The 18,475-nt window shown below is 44.1% G+C and overlaps 1 protein-coding gene across 1 annotated transcript in view; it reads right to left on the minus strand.

The window, feature by feature from the left end:
- SH3BGR (SH3 domain binding glutamate rich protein) overlaps positions 1–18,475 on the minus strand; it is a 141,410-nt gene that overhangs the window by 102,447 nt on the left and 20,488 nt on the right. The window contains exon 2 of the mRNA XM_073617243.1: positions 14,387–14,572. Coding sequence (XP_073473344.1) covers positions 14,387–14,572 — 186 coding nt within the window. The remainder of the gene's footprint in view (positions 1–14,386; positions 14,573–18,475) is intronic.

Here is an 18,475-nt window from a genome sequence, read left to right on the forward strand (position 1 = left end):
TGAGTGACTATCCCTGAGTAATTATCCTCTTCCTCCTCAATCATCACGCTGATAGCTTGTAAGAACATTTTTGGTTCTGGGTGCCACCACCAGTGCCTAAGGCACAATTTTTCAGCCCCTGTTTAACAGGGGCGTGTAATTACGATTTTTGATGTAATACTTTGCAGCAGGGCTCGTTCCTGCATTCCAACTAGAGTGTCTGTGAGGGGTTGCAGTGTTGTGGCACCAGCACCAGTGCCTAAGGCCCAATTTTTCAGCCCTTGTTTAACAGGGGCATGTAATTACAATTTTTGATGCAATACTTTGCAGCAGGGCTCGTTCCTGCATTCCAACTAGAGTGTCTGTGAGGGGTTGCAGTGTTGTGGCACCAGCACCAGTGCCTAAGGCCTAATTTTTCAGCTCCTGTTCAACAGGGGCATGTAATTACAATTCTTGATCTAATATTTCACAGCAGAGCCCTGTGAGGGCTTACAGTGTTGTGGCCACAGCAACACCTAAGGCCCAAATTTCTGCTGAGTATATAGGGCAGGACCCTACTTTCAAACAACTAACTTACAAACGACTCCTACTTGCAAACGGAAGGAGACAACAGGAAGTGAGAATAAATCTACCCCTAGGAAGGGAAATTCTCTCCTGTAAGAGTTAATATGGGAAAAACATTTCTCCTTTCCACTGATGCTTTCCAATCCATTGGGACAAAAAGTGAGGTGAAATCTTCTGAAGAGGAGGAAAGACAGCAAAACAAATGTCACAGGGGTGATAACCCTTCCCTATGTTTTCCAAAAAGCTTAAAAAAGATTTTTTGGCTGGAGCTAAACACGTTAAAAATGTACCCGTTCAAAATTACAAAGAGATTCTACTTAACAACAAACCTACAGTCTGTATACTGCTGTTCAGAGTATATAGGGCCTGGTGGCCCCACACCTTTCCTTATTTTAATTTGGGTGCGGGGTTCCCCTTAATATCCATACAAGACCCAAAGGGCCTGGTAATGGACTGGGGGGTACCCATGCCGTTTGTCTCACTGATTTTCATCCATATTGCCAGGACCCGACATTACATTAAACCCGCAAGCAGTTTTAAATGAGATTTTTTCCTTTAAAAATGACATTTGGTGCAGGGACTGTTCTAAACACGGGAAACACGCGTCACTTTACAGGCATACTATAGACACCCCTCAGGTACGATATTTAAAGGAATATTTCACTTTTTTTTTTTACTTTAAGCATCATTAAAATCACTGCTCCCGAAAAAACGGCCGTTTTTAAAAGTTTTTTTTGCATTGATACATGTCCCCTGGGGTAGGACCTGGGTCCCCAAACCCTTTTTAGGACAATACCATGCAAATTAGCCTTTAAAATTAGCACTTTTGATTTCGAACGTTCGAGTCCCATAGACGTCAATGGGGTTCTAACGTTCGTGCGAACTTTCGGTCCGTTCGCAGGTTCTGGTGCGAACCGAACCGGGGGGGTGTTCGGCTCATCCCTAGTGGCAGGTATGATGTAATGGCCCTCAAGGTAACAGTTGTAGTAGGTAAGGAATAAAAAGAAATACCTTATTCCTAGTTGCTCCAATCAGCCAGCACTCTCCTCCACTTTCAGGATGTAGATGGGCACTCAACATCCTCACATCATGTACTGTACATGATGATGTTACAGTGGCCATCTCTGGACAACCAGTGACAAGGAGCGGCTTTGTTGGGCTGGTCATACTATATGGCATGGGGGAGGCGTGTGCAAGTGAAGGAATAAGTATTTCACTGTATTCCTACTAGATTAAAGGAACACTTATATTAATTGCTTTGCAGTTTGGGTCAACAACAGAATTTTTTGATTTCTGACTGAAGCTCAACTGTTACCCATCTGCTACTCTGCTTGGCTTTATGCCCTTTGGTTATTGGCTTTGGCATGTTCTTGGTTTCATCTGCCTGTCGACTCTGTACCTTGCTACCTATTAATAGATGACAACCTTGGAATGTTCTTGACCCTGCTCCTGTCTCCTGCCTGCCAGTGCTACTTCCTGCCTGTTGATGACTCTGGTCTGTCTACAACTATGCTGCTACTACCAACCAATAGGCATCATGTCTCATGTCACCACTACCTGGGACACTTGGACTGGAGGTGCAAAAGAATCTGCCTGAGCCATATTGGTCTCCATCAGGTACAGGATAGTTGCCATGTTGCAAAAAGAAATTAACAATGGATTTCGGGGCATGGTATATTTTTACATAGTTACACTGGCCCAACATTGACCAATGTAACTATGTACTGTATATACCATACCTGGTTGATGCCCCTGAAAGCTGGTAATCACTGAAGTAGGCACCACTGCTCCATTTATCTACACACTGCTTCTGCGTCCCAAGCTGAGCGGTTAGCCTGATGCATTGTGAACACAGGAGGTTGGCAGCTTAGCACAGGCGCCATTCAGAGAACGCTTTTCATTGGTCCAAGTTGGAACAATGTAACTATTTAAAAATATACCATCCCTGGAACTCTTCTTTATTTATTTGAAAAAGCAAAGATATCCTTTTGTATGCAGCGCTGCCCTGGCAGGCACAGCTTGGCCATTTGGGCTCTCTGTTCTGCGCCTCAACTCCAAGAGCACCCTCAGCGCCCCAACACACCTGGTTGAATAAAAGTTACTGCAAGCACTTATAAGAACATGAGTATGGATACCTTTAAGCAGTGAATTAGCACCAGGGAACAAACACAAGACCATTTAGTGGTAAATTAACTCAATGTATTGGTAGGGGTTAGTGTAAATGGTGGTTTGAGCATAAATGAACACACAGAAAGTAGGTTCAGACACAGTACGCTAGACAGTATAATCACTAAGCCAAGGTAATTTAGAATAGAGATCTGTACCACTAGACTGGGATTAAATCATGAATCAGCAAAGTCAGCAATAAACAGTGCATATAAGCATTAACTGCAATGTGAATAATAATATAACTAGTCTAGAGTGCACACAAGGAGAATGGCTAGTATATGGTGCAATGTCCCCTGAGAGGTACTTTTAGCATATTCAATTGGTGAAGTTCTCCGTGTAGCAGCTGTTAAGGAACATTCTTTAATCTTAAGGCTTCAGCCAGCTAGCGTTGGGGTCCAGTTGTTCAATTGGTGCACATGACAATAGTCCCAGTCAACCCTGGAGCCAGCAGTTAGACTAATAGATGGCTGTATGGTCAGTTTCAAATCGGCTCAGTCTCTCTAACAGCAGATAGTAAAGCCCCACAGCAGCAGCTCACTGGTCCCAGCAATATTGCAGCTCACCATCTGGACACAGCAATTAGTCTACTCTCTGCTTTGAACCCAAGTGACTCTGGTTGTCAGCACACCTGGACTCAGCACTCCCGATACTGGTGCACACAGGACATCAATGTGCACTCTCCAGGCTCCCTCATGGCAAAAGGAAGCTGTGTGCTGCATTGCTTGAGAAAATGCAGCTCTTTCACCTCTTTTTTTTTTTTTTTTTGCAGTTTGTAGCCCATAAGGGAGATCTATTTTCCTGTCCCAAAGACACAACAGAAATTATAGGAAATCTATCCCTCTTAGACAGTGGTCACCACAACAGATGTCCCTTTGTTTCCTGTTCTGGTGACAAATATTACGTTTTGGATTTACCTTGGATTTAATTACCATCACTTCTCGCTGATGGTCATTGGTCACCAGGACAAATCAAGAGGGTGAATCTCCCCAGCAGGAACACAACAGTAAAAACATGAAAGGCTTTCTTACCCTTCCCAACTAGATCCAAAGTCAAAAAAGTGTTGGATATAAATACACTTTAAAGTGAACCTGTATCCAGACAATAAACTATTAACATATTATGAAACAAACAAACAAAAAAAGCACTTTAAAAGGAGCAGTACCCGTTCTAATCAGCAGCCTACCTGTGAACCGATCCTCTGCTATATCGGAGCAGAATGGATCGGATGTCACTTTTGTGACTTCTGTGTCTGTTCAGGTTTTACTCCATGGAAAAAAATGGATCCATGTAAGTGGACTTGTGTTTGTCTATATCCACTCACCATTGGCTTGGTCAGTAAAAAGGGACCTGTACATAAACTCTTTCTGCTTGGTCTGACAGACCTGAAAGGACCCAAAGGTGGGCGGATATAGCCGAAAGCAAGTTTTCTTACATCTGCCCACCCATAGGGATGTATCGCTGTCTATTTTGATCTGTATAATCACAAATAAAAAAAATTGGCACATTGACTGCCCATGTGAAATGGGCCTTAAACAAGGCCTCATTGCCCTCTGCAGCTATAAGAATCATGGAGAAATTCATGTTCAAAATTCACAAGAGAGGCACTCAAGTATCAGCTATTTTCTATGGAGAGCAGACCTTGACAGTGTTGTAGCCTTCTAATGTTAATATGCAGCGGATGTTTCTCAGTGGTTAAACATCAACTGAATCCGATGAGTCTTTGTTGTGATCTTTGAGGATCTTTGAGAATTATTTACTTCATGTTACAAGCAGCTAGAGCAGTGGTCAGGGCCCACTAACAGGCAGGTTTTATGTATTACCTTGAGGAGATGGAGACTAGAATACTGCAATTACTGAGCAGCAAATGATATCACCTGTGATGTATTTCAGTTATCTTGCAAACCTGGCCTGTTAGTGGGCCCTGAGGACTGGGTTGATGACCACTGAGCTAGAGAACTCATGGGTGGCTTGTTTCAAAGCCCCTTTATGGTTTGTTAAAGCAGAACTTAATCCTCCTATCCTTTGCAGCCAAGAAACTGCCTTGGGGGGGCGTGGCTTGCGGCGCATGGAGTAGGATGCGCTGACTGATCTCTCTGCCGTAACTTCTGACACTAATCCTGGCTGCCTGCATACCAGATGCCGTACCTTCTCCACACACACCCCGAGGGTACAGCAAATGAGTGGCCATCCTCTGGTACCTGTCTCTCCTGTCTGTGAAATGTCCAGGAGGGGTAAAGACCAGACAGCAGTGCCGGACCAAGATGGCGCTCGGCTGCCCCACTCGGCAAAGGAGTCTGTACAGTGGCTGTTTGCTAAAGCGAACTATAAAGAACATGCTTCTACCACACCACATACCAAGCTCTCCACACTGGAGGTATAAATCAAAGGATAGGGAGTGGCGCTGTGTTAGGAGTGTAAATAAAAATTAACAAAAAATGAAAATGTGTGAATAAAAGTGTAAAGACAGAATGTGTGAAATTCTTTGGTGTGATCCAAAAAATTACTTCCAATAAACTTTTTTTATATATATATACCCTTGTGTTAGTGCAAAAACACCTTGATCTAGTGGAAATTAATATTATATGTGCAAAGAATCGCAAATATCAAGCAGCACCTCTAAATACCATAAATACATGAATAAATATAAAGTGATAAAGTGCCAAAAACAATAAATGTCCAAAAACAATAATTGTCCACCAATAATGTAATAATTATAAGTAATAAAAATTCATTGATAATGTGTCCAAACCGCAGCTAAAAAAATTGCAAAACCATATGCTGTTTGGTAAGAGAAAGATTCATAACCAACAATGTATAAACGTGCACTAATTTATAAGCATAAAAAATCGTTAATAATGTGTTCAAATCGCAGCTAAAAATCGCAAAGCCATATGTTGTTTGGTGCAAGGAAAGTTCATAACAATTGTGCAAAAAATCTTCTTAAATGATAAAGTGCCGTGCTGTGACAACCAGTAGTCCCCCCAATGTGGTTGCACTCACCAGAGCGCTCCACCCCTGCAGGGGTACGAGCGTATAATGCTGGTCCTCTCACTCCAGTCCAAAAGATGTCAGTTTCCTTCCACGCATCCCATTCTTAAAACGCAGCTGTATACACTGAGAGGTGGGGACTTCCTGTCCCTTGGTTTTAGAAGACCCCGCTCGAAATCCGTTGCACTCCGTTTGGATTCTATGCTCCATGTTCTGTGTACGCGTGAAGGGAGCCGGAGCGTACACAGAACATGGAGCATAGAATCCAAAGCTGACATTGTGAGAGCGAGTGCAACGGATATCGAGTGGGGTCTTCTAAAAGCACGGCACTTTATCATTTAAGAAGATTTTTTGCACAATTGTTATGAACTTTCCTTGCACCAAACAACATATGGCTTTGCGATTTTTAGCTGCGATTTGAACACATTATTAACGATTTTTTATGCTTATAAATTAGTGCACGTTTATACATTGTTGGTTATGAATCTTTCTCTTACCAAACAGCATATGGTTTTGCAATTTTTTTAGCTGCGGTTTGGACACATTATCAATGAATTTTTATTACTTATAATTATTACATTATTGGTGGACAATTATTGTTTTTGGACATTTATTGTTTTTGGCACTTTATCACTTTATATTTATTCATGTATTTATGGTATTTAGAGGTGCTGCTTGATATTTGCGATTCTTTGCACATATAATATTAATTTCCACTAGATCAAGGTGTTTTTGCACTAACACAAGGGTATATATATATAAAAAAAGTTTATTGGAAGTAATTTTTTGGATCACACCAAAGAATTTCACACGTTCTGTCTTTACACTTTTATTCACACATTTTCATTTTTTGTTAATTTTTATTTACACTCCTAACACAGCGCCACTCCCTATCCTTTGATTTATATTTCTTGGGGGATCACTTAGGTGTTCCCTTCCTATCTAGGGGGGCTGCAGGTGGGAGTCAGTCCACGAGCGCGGATCCATTGATATATTTACTCCACACCGGAGGTGGCTATCCCTGATGCGGAAGACCCAGACCCGGGTTTAGCAGAGGATCCTGAGGAATCCACCATGTGAGACACTGTGAGTACCCCAGCCATTATGGCTACTAATCAGGAGCCTGACATAGAGGACTCAGATGACCCTGAACCCACACTACAGAAAATTCTTGCAGCAGTAACCTCGTGTAATCACAGCTTACACTCCCTGACATCTGAAATTAGGGGGGTGAAACTTGAAATAACTTTGGTCAGGCAAGAAGACATACAGAAGTTGAGAGACCGCACGGTGGCCTTAGAAGGTCGCGTGAGCATGATTGAAGATGATATGGCGCCATTAGAGCGTGAAGTGTGCCACGTGCAATCCCTAACCTCTGCTCATGCTGCCAAACTAGAAGACATGGAAAATAGAATAAGAAGGAACAATATTCAGGCTGTGGAAATTCCAGAGCGGGCTGAGGGGAAGAACCCTGTGGCATTTATTGAGCACTGGCTGACAGAATTTGGCAGGAAACCATTCTCACAGATGTTTTCTGTGGAGAGGGCCCACAGGGTCCCAGCAAGACCACCCCACCCAGGCGAACCGCCAAGACCCTTCTTGTTTAAGTTACTGAACTTTAAAGACAGAGACGCTATCCTGTATTTGGCTAGGACCAAAGGTGAAGCAATGAAAATGGATAATACTCGGATCTCTTTTTATCCAGATTTTTCAGCGGAATTACAATGCCGAAAGGCCAAGTTTACAGACGTCAAGGAATGACTGCGACAATTTGATGTTACCTACGCCATGCTTTACCCGGCCAGGCTGAGGGTAGCTGCTAACAACGAAACCCACTTTTTCGATAACACGAATGCAGCTGTTGATTGGTTGGATCTAGTGGAACCTACTCTGAGGAGGATGGCGGTGGCCTGAATCTAAACCATTCCACGTCAGGATGAGACGCTTTCTGATTGCGGATATTTTTTCTGCCTACACTGCAGGCCTTGGATCCTTTAAGGCTGTATGGAACTCTTGTTACTTTGTTTTAGTTACAACCACTGATATTAGTGGAAGTGCAAGTTCCTTCGGATTCCTGGTTTCACCAGAGACGTTGGGGCCCCCATACATACCTGTCCTGCGAGGACTCACTGTTTTTGCTTCCTTTATTTAAGGATGCTTTTCTTCTTTTTTTCGCCCTTTTGTTCTTGTTTTGTTATTTTTCTATATGGGTTATGGCTTAAGGTAAGCTTGAGCCCCTCCAACCCATGGACATCCCATGGAAGGTTACATTGGAACTTTATGAGGCCTACTGCAGTGCACTGCATCTTCACATATCCACACAGACTGCCTATCTTTGTGACACTATTGTCTGCTATGGGGTATCCTCCGGGAACCTAACTGCCATGACTTCCTCTCGCATACAGGGACAGCCTCGGATCTATTGCTACTTACCTCCTTACTGCTCTATACATTTGGGTATTGCCATGCTCTAGTCGCATTAAGGGTGGGACTCCCTCCTCCCCTGTATATGTCATTGCTGCTGACTGGATACTATGGCGGCTATGTATGATTCGATATCATGGAATGTACGGGGGTTGAGCGTAGTAGTGTGTTTACAGGAAACTCATCTTCAATCTATTACAGTATCATCGCTTCAGCACCTAGGCTTTTTGACACAGTTTCACTCCATCCATACTGCCTATTCCAGATTGGTTAGCATTCTTGTTTCCAATAATGTCCTGTTTCACTTGATATGTTCCCAGGTCAATACCCAAGGCTGGTATATATTCTTGCTGTGTAAACTTGCAGGGGTAGTGTGTTATATAGCCAATATGTATATTCCTCCACCCTTTTCTCCAGAGTGTCTGAGCCTCCTGGCCCAATATATGGCTTCCCAATCTAATGTACCCAAATGGGCTATGGGAGATTATAACAATCTTCTGGATAAAAGATAAGTTCATACCATGGTTTCCGTGGGCCCCACCCCATTTGCCAGCCTGGTCTCGTAACTAGGGTTGTGTGATGTGTGGAGGAATAGACACCTGGACGGGAAATGTTACTCTTGTTATTCTGCTTCTCATAAGGGATTATCAGGCATAGACCTGTGCTTGAGTAACCCATCTGCATCTATGGTGCACCTGGTTAAATACTTTCCAAGAAATATCTCTGACCATTCGCTGAGAGTGCGAATCTCTATTGCGGCAACAGCCGGTACTAAATTATGGAAAGTCAATCCCTTTTGGTTTAGTCTCTATCCGACAGCAGACCCACTGGCTGTGGAGATTCAAACCTTTCTTCACCATAATAGGGGCTCAGCTGAACAGGGGATGGTCTGGCACAGTCTTAAGGCACACGTGCGGGGCCTTATAATCCGAGAGATATCTAACATTAAGACAGCTACCAGGGAATGGGGAAACTTGGTGCTCAGTGAGGCACAAAAAGCGGAAGAACAATATATTCTGAATCCCTCACCTGCTTCCAAGGGAGTTTGGCTGGCGGTGCAGGCACTGCACCAACAGGTCACCGTCACCACGGCTGAAAACAAGTGATTTTTCATACAGCAGAAATATTTTGAGGAAGGGGAAATCACTGGCCACTTGCTGGTGGTGATTTCTAGGGCACAACAGGGAACAGCACACATAGAAGCCATCCAAAACCCCGCAGGGGCTACGGTACAGGATGGGAGTCAAATCTTGCATGTTTTCAGTATTTATTTTAGGAAATTATATGAATCCAAGACTACTCCATCGGAGCACAAGCTTGTACACGTCTTAGACCAGTGCACTTTGCTGGCACTGCCTGCGAAGGGTCGTAAACTGCTCAATGAACCCATCACCATTGAAGAACTAACTGAGGCCGTTGCCACTATGGCTAACAATAAGTCTCCGGGAATCGACGGACTACCCGTGGAGCTGTATAAACGCTATGGTGAATCCCTTCTATCTATGCTTTTGACAACTCAATGCAGTTAGCAGGGGTACACTACCGGCTTCTATGCGAGAGGCCATCATTGTGGTGCTACCCAAGCCGGGTAAAGACCCCTTGCTTCCCAATTCTTACAGGCCGATATCACTGATAAACACGGACATCAAACTCTTGGCCAGAGTCCTAGCTACGTGCTTGGCAAAAGTGGTAGCAGGACAGATACACCTTGATCAGTCGGACTTTATTCCTGGTCGGTCAACAGCTTTGAATGTTAGACTGTTATTTCTAAACATACAGCTGCCGGTAGATAACCCTGGCAATAGGGCAGTGTTCTCACTTGACGCTGCCAAAGCTTTTGACAGCATCGAGTGGAGATCCCTATGGGCGGTCCTGCGCAAATTTAAAGTTAGGAAATCCTTTCTTGCCTGGATTCAAGTGCTATATATGGCTCCCAATGCACAAATTCGCATTAACGGGTGTTATCCAAGGCTTTTCCATTGCACAGAGGGACTAGGTAGGGATGTCCGCTATCCCCCTTGCTCTTCGCCCTGGCGCTGGAACATCTTGTGGCCATGGTGAGGGCATCCCCTGAGGTGGTGGGCTTCCATAGAGGGGAGAGGGTAGACAAGCTCTCCCTCTATGCTGATGATACCCTGATATACCTTGGAGATACTGTGGGGTCCCTTGCAGCTGTAATGCGACTTATTGAATTATTTGGGCAGTATTCAGGCTTTGCCATTAACTGGCATAAGTCTTCGCTATTTCCACTGGATCCGTTACCTGGCCCTCTCCCTCAAATAGCTTTACAGGTGGATGTGGTTACTTCATTTAAGTACTTGGGGATTACCGTGTCGAGGGATGTTGGAGACTATATAGCATTGAACCTTAAACCCATCCTGCAAAAATTCAAGCAAAAGTGCACCAGTTGGTGTAGATATCCCCTTTCTGTTACGGGTAGGGCCAACCTCATTAAAATGGTCTGGGTCCCCCAGTTGCTGTATGTTCTACACAAAGTATGGATTCCGAAATATTGGTTTGACCGCATAGACTCACAGTACAGGGAATTGCTTTAGAAATATGGTGTAGCGAGAATTAAACTGACTACCTTACAATTTTCCAAAGACCAAGGAAGTATGGCAGTACCTAATTCGCTCACATACTTTATGGCCCCCCGGGTTGCAGCATTTGACCGGCTGGGACCTCCCTATGGTCACGGACCCCTCAAGAACCTTACCATACAATCCTTAGTGGAGTTCTCAGCCTTGTCTCAGCTGGAAATGTCCTGCCAGAAATACTTTCAGACTGCCCCACGGTACAGTTGTTGGTAAAACTATGGACAGAGAGCTGGCTAAACTTGGAAATTGTTCAACCTGGATAACAGCAGGAGGTAAATACTTATCACAACTTCATGTAGGGCAAGAAGTGAAATCCTTTGACCAACTGTATGTAGAATTTCCCTTGCTCCGCAATAGATACTATATGTATATGCAACTGTGTCATGCCCTCAGGGTGCAGAGTAGGACATCTAGATTACAGGTAGAAGATTCTACATTCCTGCAGGATATTTTCTCCACCTCTGATAAGAAAGGGATTATATCCAGGATATATGCCTTGTTGTTGTCGCATTTGTAGACAGTGGCGGCTGGTGCTCAAAATTTTTTGGGGGGCGCAAACAAACTGAAAAATTATGAAAAAAACACCATCAATTGCAGCCTCACTGTACCATCAATCGCAGCCACTGTGCCTATCAATTGCCGCCACTGTGCCCATCAATTGCTGCCACTGTGCCCATCAAACGCAGCCACTGTGCCCATCAATTGCCGCCACTGTACAATCAAACAAAGCCACTGTGCCGTCAAACCCAGCCACTGTGCCCATCAATTGCCACCACTGTGCCATCAAATGCAACCACTGTGCCCATCAAACGCAGCCACTGTGCCCATCAAACGCAGCCACTGTGCCCATCAAATGCAGCCACTGTGCCATCAAATGCAGCAACTGTGCCCATCAATTGCCACGCAATGCATGAATCTATCTATTGGTGCTATCGGGGCACCCTTATGGATGCACCGCCACTGCTTGTAGAGAGAAATGGGAGATGGATGTGGGCCACTTAGATGGAGATACATGGGAATAGATCTTGGTGAATGGCCCCCTGGTGTCAGTGTCAGCAGCACATAAACTGTCTCACCTGTTCATCCTTCACCGAGCATATCGTACACCGGTTCAACTACATAAGTGGGGCAGACGTGATTCTGCCATATGCCTGATGTGCCAAACACATCAAGGCATCCTAATTCATATACTATGGCGATGCCCCAAACTGGTGAGATATTGGCAAGATGTAAGCCAAATGATAAATAACATAAATCAGGTTCAACTTAAATTCAGTCCAGTTACGTGTCTGTTGGGTGGACTGATGGAGGAGCTCTACCGTCCGTCTACTCATACAGCGCTCCTCAGGCTGCTGTACTTAGCTAGGAAGCTGATAGCGAGATACTGGCTGTCTCCACATACACCTACCTGTAGGCAATGGATACAATAAGTAAATAATATTCTGATACGTGAAAAAAAATACATACCTTCATAGAAATGCCCCTCGGAAATTTCAAAACATATGGCAAGAATGATTGGATACACCCGGAGTAGCTCCCTCTCAGCTCATACTTAACAGGCTACTTCAAACTTGAGGAGGCCCTGTATGGCTGTACAGAATGTGGAGAAGACAATGGGCAGACTAATGCCCCGTACACACGGTCGGATTTTCCGATGGAAAATGTCCGATCGGAACGTGTTGTCGGAAATTCCGACCGTGTGTGGGCTCCATTGGACATTTTCCATCGGATTTTCCGACACACAAAGTTTGAGAGCAGGATATAAAATTTTCCGACAACAAAATCCGTTGTCGGAAATTCCGATCGTGTGTACACAAATCCGACGGACAAAGTGCCACGCATGCTCAGAATAAATAAGGAGATGAAAGCTATTGGCCACTGCCCCATTTATAGTCCTGACGTACGTGTTTTACGTCACTGCGTTTAGAACGATCGGATTTTCTGACAACTTTGTGTGACTGTGTGTATGCAAGACAAGTTTATTTATGGGAGATTTAGTCTCTTATTGTACTTACCACTGTTTAGAAAGTGTGGACTCCCTGCCAACAAGTTCATCCTTTATGTAGAGTAAAACGTAGCTCTAGATATCTTTTGGGGGTGCTGTATACAGCGCTCCTACAGCACCCCCAAAGATGCTGTTTGCATGACTTTTTTTCCACAAGTGCACCACTAAAGTGTGAAAGCACTCGGGCTTTCACACTGGGGAGGCATGAGAGGCGCTTTTCAGGCACTTTACATGCGCTATTTTTAGTGCTAAAATGTCTGAAAAGCACCTCAGCGTGAAAGTGGTCTTAGATCAAAAGAAGAATGAACTTCGTTCTGTAAATGAGGTCAGTTTAACCATTTAAAGACTAAACCTTTTTCTGATGCCGTGTACACACGGTCGGACTTTTCGGCTACAAAAGTCCGACAACCCGTCCGACAGACTTTCGACGGACTTTTGGAGGACTTGCGGCGGACTTTCTAACAAACTGACTTGCCTACATATGATCACACAAAAGTCCGACAGATTCGTACGTGATGACGTACACCGGACTAAAATAAGGAAGTTGATAGCCAGTAGCCAATAGCTGCCCTAGCGTGGGTTTTTGTCCGTCAGAGTCTGGGTCCGGCGGAGTTACGACGTAAAGATTTGAAGCATGTTTCAAATCTAAAGTCAGTCAGATTTGCGGCTGGAAAAGTCCGCTGAAAGTCCGGGGAAGCCCACACATGATCGGATTGTCCGCCGGATTTGGTCCGTCTGTGTCCGTCGGACTTTTGTAGACGAAAAGTCCGACCGTGTGTACACGGCATGACACTTGTGTCTTACAAAGTTAAAATCAGTATTTTTTGCTAGAAAATTATTTGGAACCCCCAAACACTATATATATTTTTTTTAGCAGAGAACCTAGGGAATAAAATGGCGATTGTTGCAATATTTTATGTCACACTGTATTTGCGCAGCAGTCTTTCAAACGCAATTTTTGGGGAAAAAATACACTTCAATTAATTTAAAAAAACGAAACAGTAAAGTTAGCCCAATTTTTTTGTATAAATGTGAAAGATGATGTTACGCCGCGTGAATCATGATCTTTATTCTAAGCAAATAGAATAATCGTGCCAGAATCGTGCAGCTGTACTTCTCAGCCACTTACTGGGCACTCCCCCTCCCAGGGATTGGCTGAGACTGCATAAATAATCAGGCCCAGGGTCTGCCTCTTCCAACCTACTACATTCTAGAATCTACTAGAAGGTAGGGAGAAGTAGTTGAGCGTGCAGCCTGTGAGACCCAGAACAGACCAAATAATCACACACTGCTGAGGGGCCAAACAGACCAAATTTACTTGAACTTCTCCAACAATCTATTATAGGAGGGTGCTACAAGTGTAAAAGTTAAGGGGGTTAAGTTCCAGTTTTAGTAAGTAAATACTAAGCTCTGACACCAAACGTACCCACAGCAATGCAGGGCTGACACCTTGCCCATGAGATATTTCTACGTTTCTCAACCCATGATCTTTCACACAAGTACTTACCTGCTACAGGACTCACTTTTTCTCCAGGGAGTCACAAAGACTGCCAGTAAAGTTGCCCTAGCATGACATCTACTTGGGGAAAGTTTGCAAACCATTGACCTGACAAGAGGTGAGAAGGACACTTTATACGTGAGCTGCCCCACAGACACCTACCCCACAGTACTGCTCCTCATTGAAGATCTGGGGAGGGAGAGGGATTCCGTTTTCTGGCTTTTTTTCACCAGGCACATTGTCTCTCATCCACTTTCTGTTGTCATCATTACACGCGATATCTCTTTGTTCAAAGTCAATCCTGTTTGCCTCCAAAAAACCAACCACCTCTTGCTGTTTCTTTTTTATCTGTAAGAAAAAAAATACAGTTATTTACAAGGAATCCAGAACCTCTCTTTAGAAGATTTCTAGAAAAATACGTGACTGCTATGATGAAGGATTCAATATTTTTCTTGTTAGTAGGTCCTGGAGAGTTAAATCCCATGACAGTCTCCTCTGTCTCTCGGGACTCTATTAGTGAGATCTCATCACTGAGTTCCCCGGTCTGAACACTTGCTGTGGCTATTATAAAGGACTCCCTTTTGTAATAATTTTGTGATTTTATATTGTGAAGAAAATAAAAGGAGGAGGCGGAACACATAAATGTGGGAGGGAACACCCAGACCTCCCAGGTGGACAAGAAGAAGGAATTCTGGCAGGGAAATCTCACTGTTGAACTATTCAATGACACATAAGAAGCCAAGGGTTGACTCAAGCTTTTTCGCTGCCAGAGTTGTTTTTGCGTGTTTTGAACACATGTTTAAAAAATCATTTTAGGCCTGAAGATTACATAAACCCCCAAACATTATATATTTTTCTCAAAGCAGACACCCTACAGAATAAAATAGTGATAGTTCCAATTTCTTACATCACACAATATTACTGCAAAGGTCTAGGAAACCCAAAATTTCACTAAAGTGAATTTTAGGGCAAATAAATGCAAAAAAATACTTGGTAAAATATAAAAGACCAGGTTGCACCGAGTAAATAGGTACCCAACATGTCAATCCTTAAATTTGTGTCCTCCTGTGAAATGGCGACAAGCTTCAGTGCCCTATATTTTCTATAGGCAACGCTTCGAAAGCCCCCTATAGGTCATCAGTTTAGTGTTACCGGGGAGGTCTGGTGCTAGAATTAATGCTCTCACTCCGGCGTGCACGGCGGTATGTAACAGGTGTATCGCAATTGATGTTTTCACACGTAAGTGCCCCCAACACATGCGTTTACGTAAGTGCGTCCAAAAGACCCTGAATAAAAAACAAAGACTTGGGGGGCACACCCTAACTATGCATTACATTAAAGATGGTGCTGCTATATTACAATACAAACAGAACAAAATATTATAGCGCACACATACAAAAATGACATTTAAAATCCTACAAGGCTATTTAAAGCATCTGAACATAATAAGCAAATAAGAAAATATGGGGATCTCTCATACAGGTCACTGGAAGTTCAACATGGCACCTCATGGCAAAGAACTCTCTGAGGATCTGAAGAAAAGAATTATTGCTCTACATAAAGATGGCCTAGGCTATAAGAAGATTGCCAAGACCCTAAAACTGGACTGCAGCACGGTGGCCAAGACCATACAGCGGTTTAACAGGACAGGTTCCACTCAGAACAGGCCTCGCCATGGTCGACCAAAGAAGTTGAGTGCATGTGCTCAGCGTCATATCCAGAGGTTGTCTTTGGGAAATAGACGTATGAGTGCTGCCAGCATTGCTGCAGAGGTTGAAGGGGTGGGGGGGTCAGCCTGTCAGTGCTCAGGCCATACGCCGCACACTGCATCAAATTGGTCTGCATGGCTGTTGTCCCAGAAGGAAGCCTCTTCTAAAGATGATGCACAAGAAAACCTGAAAACAGTTTGCTGAAGAAAAACAGACTAAGGACATGGATTACTGGAACCATATCCTGTGGTCTGATGAGACCAAGATAAACTTATTTGGTTCAGATGGTGTCAAAAGTGTGTGGCGACAACCAGGTGAGGAGTACAAAGACAAGTGTGTCTTGTCTACAGTCAAGCATGGTGGTGGGAGTGTCATGGTCTGGGGCTGCATGAGTGCTGCCGGCACTGGGGAGCTACAGTTCATTGAGGGAACCATGAATGCCAACATGTACTGTGACATACTGAAGCAGAGCATGATCCCCTCCCTTTGGAGACTGGGCCACAGGACAGTATTCCAACATGATAATGACCCCAAACACACCTCCAAGACGACCACTGCCTTGCTAAAGAAGCTGAGGGTAAAGGTGATGGACTGGCCAAGCATGTCTCCAGACCTAAACCCTATTGGGCATCTGTGAGGCATCTTCAAACGGAAGGTGGAGGAGCGCAAGGTCTCTAACATCCACCAGCTCCGTGATGTCGTCATGGAGGAGGGGAAGAGGACTCCAGTGGCAACCTGTGAAGCTCTGGTGAACTCCATGCCCAAGAGGATTAAGGCAGTGCTGGAAAATAATAGGGGCCACACAAAATATTGACACTTTGGGCCCAATTTGGACATTTTCACTTAGGGGTGTACTCACTTTTGTTGCCAGCAGTTTAGACATTATTGGCTGTGTGTTGAGTTATTTTGAGGGGACAACAAATTTACACTGTTATACAAGCTGTACACTCACTACTTTACATTGTAGCAAAGTGTCATTTCTTCAGTGTTGTCACATGAAAAGATAGAATAAAATATTTACAAAAATGTGAGGGGTGTACTAACTTTTGTGAGCTACTGTATATAAAAATATGCACGCCAACCTCCATTCCCCACTCAACTAAACAAGAATTGATTTTTAAATGCACTTTATCTAGAGGAGGGTTCTTGTATAGGTGATACTTTATTAATTAGCGCAGTTTAGGACGGCTGCAGTATTCACACTAGCTCAGGAAACCTGTGCCAAAAACCACCAGCGCTGGTCTCCCAATGCCAAGAACAAATGTACCGGATTACTGAACAGTGTTCCCTCAAACAGCAAATCAGCATACTGGCATCTAAACAGATATTTACAGTAGTCCAGTTGACAGAATCTCTGCACAGGAGACTCCCTATCCTGGTCTGACCATGGCTCTTAATGCTATAAATTGGACACATACTCTCTGGAACATCACTCAAGTGCCGATCATGCCACCTCTCCTTTTTCCGGTGTTCAGTGTCTTGACAGCAGTGTTGCAGCACAGGATCAGTGCTTTGCCTCCTTTAGGCTTTTTTCACAACTCCCTGAAAAGCAATCTGTTGTGGATCACTTTTCTGAGGGTGGTTGTAGGCATTCAGGAGGTAATACTGTGGCCTCCTGATGCCTGTTTTTTTTTTTTTTGTTTGTTTTTGTCGTGCTGAAAGGCAATTTTATCTTATATATACAGTTCATTATATTTATGTTGCAGGAACCATGTTACAACTGTAAGCCAAATGTTTGGCTCATGATTACGGTGTGGCCGCATTCACTTATATGAATTCTGCCTGTCAAAGTATTCACATAACATTAAAATTGCTGTGGTGTGATGCAATGCTTCGTGGCCGTGGCAATGTGGGTTATTTACTAAAACTGGAGAGTGCAAAATCTGGTGTAGCTCTGCATAGAAACCAATCAGCTTCCAGTATTTATTGCCAAAGCTTAATTGAACAACCTGAAGTTAGAAGCCGATTGGCTACCATGCACAGCTGCACCAGGTTCTGGGTGCTCCAGTTTTAGTAAATCAACCCCAACGTGTACTCCTCTGAGCGGCAACATGTCCGCTCCTAGATAGATGATAAAAATGCAGCTCTACTGCCTGATCTACTGCGCCCCCTGGCTGCCCCTGTGTTTTACTGTGCAGGAAGTATCTGTTCTGGCCAATGGTGCCTTCGCTTGTAAAGTGCAGAGCGCTGGGTTTTTTTTTCAACTTTATTGAAATGTCAAACACATCGCATTAATTTCTAATGCCGCCTACACATGATTGGAAATTCCGCCAGCAAAACTCCGATGAGAGCTTTTTGTAGGAAAATGCGAGGTGTAAGGTGTATGCCCCATCTGTCTTTTGCTGGTGGAATTCCAGCCAGCAAAAGATTGAGAGCACGGCTGGGCGGTGCGGCTCTCGTTCTGGGTGGACATCATATTATGGCCACCCAGGGGCGCGCAGCACGGTGATCGCGGCCTCGCTGTGATGCTAGGGCACAGCGTGACCCGAATCTCTGTAAAGAGTCGCGGCCACGGCTCTTTAACCATGTGATCGGCTGCGTC

This window comes from Aquarana catesbeiana, linkage group LG02 (genome assembly GCF_042186555.1).
Source record: "Aquarana catesbeiana isolate 2022-GZ linkage group LG02, ASM4218655v1, whole genome shotgun sequence".
NCBI lineage: Eukaryota > Metazoa > Chordata > Amphibia > Anura > Ranidae > Aquarana > Aquarana catesbeiana.